Genomic DNA, 4962 nt, shown 5'->3' on the forward strand with positions numbered 1-4962 from the left:
CTTAAAACACTACACACTTGGGAACAACTATAATTAATAACCTTTAAGATGGTTTTGGTTACCTGTTGATACCCTGCAAATGATTGCATAAAAAGTCTCTTTTGGCATCTTCACCTAAATAGATTGGAACATTTTATTAACCTTCATTGTACTGAATCTCTTCTTAAAAATGTTACATCTCAACCATATTAAGGGGTACAAGATTATAACCTATAACAGATGTTTGGTATGTGAAATCAGATAGTGTATTAAAGTGTTGGAGAGCGGAGGTGGGGCAGGTAATGACAGACTCGCAGATAATGCTGGCAGCTGGAGGTATCAGTCCTGACACTGAGCAGAGCCTGGTTTAAAGCTGCAGTATTGTATCAGTGACATGTAATAGGCTCATATCTAAAGTGGGCAGATGTGGTTCATGTCCAGAGGATTAAGCACAATAGATCCAGCTGTTCAGAAGAGGTAAAATGCGCACTTTTAAACTCAATCAGTCTTAAAGTGAGCGTTTTTATTTTGCCTATGTGTCTTATTGGCTCAAATTAAATTAATTCAAACAATAGTTGTACAATGGAAATGATAAAGGCCTATCAAATAGGAATTATGTGTTTTGGTTAGTACGATATCTTGTGTTTTTTTTTCAAGCACTCCTGAGTGCAACAGATGATGACAATTGGCATATTAAAGTAAATAAAGGGCCCATATTACTCAATACTCTGATTTAACTTATGTTGTTGTTAAAATGTGTTTAAGCATGAAAACATGTTTCTTCCCTCAAACAGTAAACACTCTGTTCCACCTTGTCATGTGGTAATACAGGAAGTGCTCCACTGTGTTTTTAAACTCCATACACTTTCACTAGAATCATTTGGATAATTTCAGCCCTGGAATTGCCCTGTAACCCTGTTAACTTAAAAACTACAGCTTCATGAAATCACAAGGTGGAACAGAGCATTTTGAGCTTTGGAGATATAGACAGACTAATAATAAAGGGTTACTCAAACTTGAGTGAATGAAATAAAACACAACTCTAGGTATGTTTTTGAGAAGGTAAGAACATTATAACATGGCTTAAAGCTCATAAGAGTCAATTTTAGGTAATGCAGGACCTTTAAGGGTGGCTTAAGGCTTATTATACAGTAGGCATTGCATACATCAAATGGCCAAGGACCATTTGGGTTATACGAGCACGTATCAAGAGATAGTTGAAAGTGAAATTGATTTCTATTTGAATATGAAATATTCTTTGCAGTACATTTAAATTCCTCCTGAATATTTTGTTGGATTATTTTGGATATTATTAGCTACACTTGAGTAAACCAGCGTTATAATAAATTATTACCACTACACAAGTTAGGGGGTAATTGTCAGACAAATCTTAAGGAGTCCTCAAGATGAAAAATTATGGGATCTCCAGCAGTAACTAGATATTATATCATGAGGTTCCTCCATAGTTCATACTGTACAAGTGTAACTGTGTAACATTTCTGACGATGGGTTTGCCACCTTGTTTCCATGGAGATGGTATTGCTTTACCTGGGATGCTCCACAGCATGGTATTTATTATGATTATTTAATTGCTGCAAAACATACATTCTTCACTTTGAGCAGGATTACCTCATACAGATCTGACATGTAACTTGGCCTGGTGGCGCCACCTGCTTGTTTCTATGTAGTTGAGGTTCATGCTACTGTAGAACATTCTATCAAAGCAAGAAGATCTCCATGGAGACAAGCAAAACTGTGAAACATACAGGCTATAAAATATAATTCTACAAACGCAATCTAAACGTTGAATAACACTGGCTTCGATTTACTTACCTCTCTGCTTCTTCTTACCTTCTGTCTGTATTTGCAGTAAACAGTGCCAACAAGACATCAACAGGCCTGGATCCGAGAAGATGGCCCTGGAAACATGATGCAGTGGATTCACCAAACAAAGGGAGCTGTGATGATGTTATCTGCATTCCTCCCTCTGGCACCATACACAAGAAGATACTGTAAACTATAGGGTTACTGTAACATGGGAATTAAACTCTCCAGGTTAAGTTTTATACAAAGGAAACAAATAAATGCACATTTAAATGCAAATTAGTGGTGTGATGCATACAGGGATTCACCGCTAGTTGACCTCAGTTAGATGCTTGTTACAACCCCAACCAAAGATCAGAAAAAGTACATAATAGATTTGATGAAAGAAGACCACTGGACACCAACGCACCTGTTTCACAAATGTGCTTCAGGCCATAAGATAAAATTACTTTGTCAGTACAACAATATAAAGCTATTTGTAAAATGTAGACAAGCAACTGTGAATAAGGTTAATGTAGGTTTTTTTTAACCTTTTCAAGTCCACCTGTCCTAGGGATATATTTACTCTTCTCAAATGAAATGAACACAATTTAGACTACTGTAAACTACAACATATTTCTACATATTAAATTGTAAGTAGCCACTGGTATTTTGTTTGTGTAGGTTTAATCTTCAGAGCAGAGCCAGACAGTTAGTTAGCTAATTGTGTTGACAATATTGCATTTTTTGCAACTTTACAATTTCCACTACTGACAGATAGACTTATTTTATCCTAGTTAGATGAGTGATCATTATGGATTAACCTACCTGGCACTGAAGACATAATAAAGCCATGTGACTGCTAATGTGTGGTGCAGAAATATCTACAATTTGACTACCTATGTATTTTTGCAAAAAATGCGACATCTAGCGTTTACTTCCAGTTTCACTTTGTGGCGGAACATTCCTTCTTCGTTGTTTCCAGACGGTCGTCATTTTGGTGAGCACCAGGTCCATCATGGCGAGACATCTCCGCTTCATCGCTCGGACAGTGATGGTCCAAGATGGGAATGTGGACGCTGCATACAAGACTTTAACCAGGTCAGAGACTGTGAGTCATAGGCAAATATGTTTTATACTGGTTTATTGAATGTGTATTGCATTTTTAAGGCCTAACACTGTACTGTCCTGTGAATGTCATAACACTGCGCATGCGTCCTTCATGGTTTGGGTCGTGAACGCAGCAGTTTCTCTCGCATTTTTGTCAGAATCAGACTTTTATTGCCATCGTTTGTGAACACAGTTCACAAACTAGGAACTTACTTCGGTGATAAAGTGCAACATAAAACACAATGAATAAATACAAATACAAATAAGGGCATGCACAAAGTTAAAAAAGATATGCTTAAAAAATAAAATACTAGCATCAATCATATTACACAGAAGACCATTAGACATTGTCCAATTTCAAAACTATCATTATATAGTTACTAAATGCACCATTCAAAGTAAACAATTATTTAAATGCTGGGAAGTAAGTTAGAAATCTTTGCATAATAGAATCAGACATTTTTATTGTCATTATCAAACTGAGAAAGTGCTTTGGTGATAATGTGCAATGTAACACAAAGAATAGAAATGGTAAAATACAAACTATAATAAAAGGCATGTTTGAATAAAAATAGATTGCAATATGGACAGAATAATGTAAATGCCTAACTAGGTGTGCAAATATTTATTAGATATAGTATTTTTGAAGTGGGTTGTTTTATATGTTGATCAATATTCTTATAAGGTCAAAATTCTTATAAAAATGCCAAATGAATCCTTTATGCCAAATGTAACTTAAAGGATTCTCTCATGTTAAATACATGTAAACAAGTGGACATTATTGTTGTTTTCTTCAGGGTCCTGAATCAAGATGGAATTATTGACACAGTGAAGAGGAAGCGTTACTACGAGAAGCCATGTCGAGAACGAATCCGGAAAAACTTTGAGAACTGCAGGAGAATCTACCACTCTGAAATGGCCCGGAAAATTGCCTTCATCTCCCGGACAAACAGAGAGGACCCTTGGCTTGGCTGCTGATCATATGGAGTATATTGAAGAAAGAAACATTTTATGAAAAGACACATTAGTAAGCGAAGGAAACTGCAAGAAGTGTGAACTGGGGAATATGGTCAATACATTGTTATGATACTGTATGTGCAGTTATATAAACATTGATTGGCTAAATACAGTTATTACATGTTTTTTCTTTAATGGATCACATAAATTACTTAAACAAACTTAAAGGTGTACATTTCCAATTACAGTTGCGATAATTGGGAAAAAAAAATCCTTGTATCCAGACAAGAGTAATAGTAACATGATGAGTGTAATTAAAGTAGTTCTTAGATTGTGCGGGAGCCTGTAGTCCTGTATCAGTTATAAGGTATTTTATAAAAAATGTCAAACAGAAAACACACACACAAACACACAAATGTTTATGTTTAAGGTACATTGCCCCACTATATCCATGCACGCCACAAAAACTGCACATAAACATTGGTTGTTTTGTCTGCCTCAGAAAAGCACATACAGGCCTGTAGAATGTTGTGACGAGGTTTTATTTTTTTTCCTGTGAAGTTTGATCAGATTGTTGCCATAATTCATTTAGAAATTGTTCTTATTTATAGTTGCCTGTTCAATCATCTTGGCTTAATAATTGTGACATGAATGATGCTAGCCATGTGTTTTGTAATGGTGATAACTGAGCTTTGCAACTGGACTTGGGACAAAGTTAAACATTTACTGCCCACTTACTGGATGCGAAGGTTATCAGGTCGTTTTGGTCTCCTGTCTGCAGTATGAGGACAGAGAGTGCTACCAGTGACCTATATCTTATTGGAGGACTTTAACTTATTTAGAAAACAAAGTATCCTAATTTTTGAAAACTTTGAAACTTTGAAAGTTTTATGCACCTGTTGTCATGTGGCTAGTATCCAGCAGTATACATGTACCGAAAATATATATTCAGAAAAATTATTTTGAGCACAGTTACTATTTCATTTGGTGGTATTCAGAATACAGTAAATTTCTCAAAATCAAAGAAATATATTGTGATATTTGATTGCAAAATTAGGCATCAGGCTGCACAGTATTAGTGAGAAAAATCAATTTTAATGCAGGTGTGCAATA

At 35.6% G+C, this 4962-nt stretch overlaps 1 protein-coding gene across 1 annotated transcript; it reads left to right on the plus strand.

Moving 5' to 3' along the window:
• Positions 1 to 2765: 2765 nt before the first annotated feature.
• On the plus strand, positions 2766 to 4017 carry mrps21 (mitochondrial ribosomal protein S21). The gene is made up of 2 exons (XM_033975089.2): positions 2766 to 2883; positions 3690 to 4017. The coding sequence occupies exons 1-2, from the start codon at positions 2801 to 2803 to the stop codon at positions 3868 to 3870; spliced, it is 264 nt and encodes an 87-aa protein (XP_033830980.1). The 5' UTR covers positions 2766 to 2800; the 3' UTR covers positions 3871 to 4017.
• Positions 4018 to 4962: the final 945 nt, after the last annotated feature.

The sequence above is a fragment of the Periophthalmus magnuspinnatus genome, chromosome 11, assembly GCF_009829125.3.
Source record: "Periophthalmus magnuspinnatus isolate fPerMag1 chromosome 11, fPerMag1.2.pri, whole genome shotgun sequence".
NCBI lineage: Eukaryota > Metazoa > Chordata > Actinopteri > Gobiiformes > Gobiidae > Periophthalmus > Periophthalmus magnuspinnatus.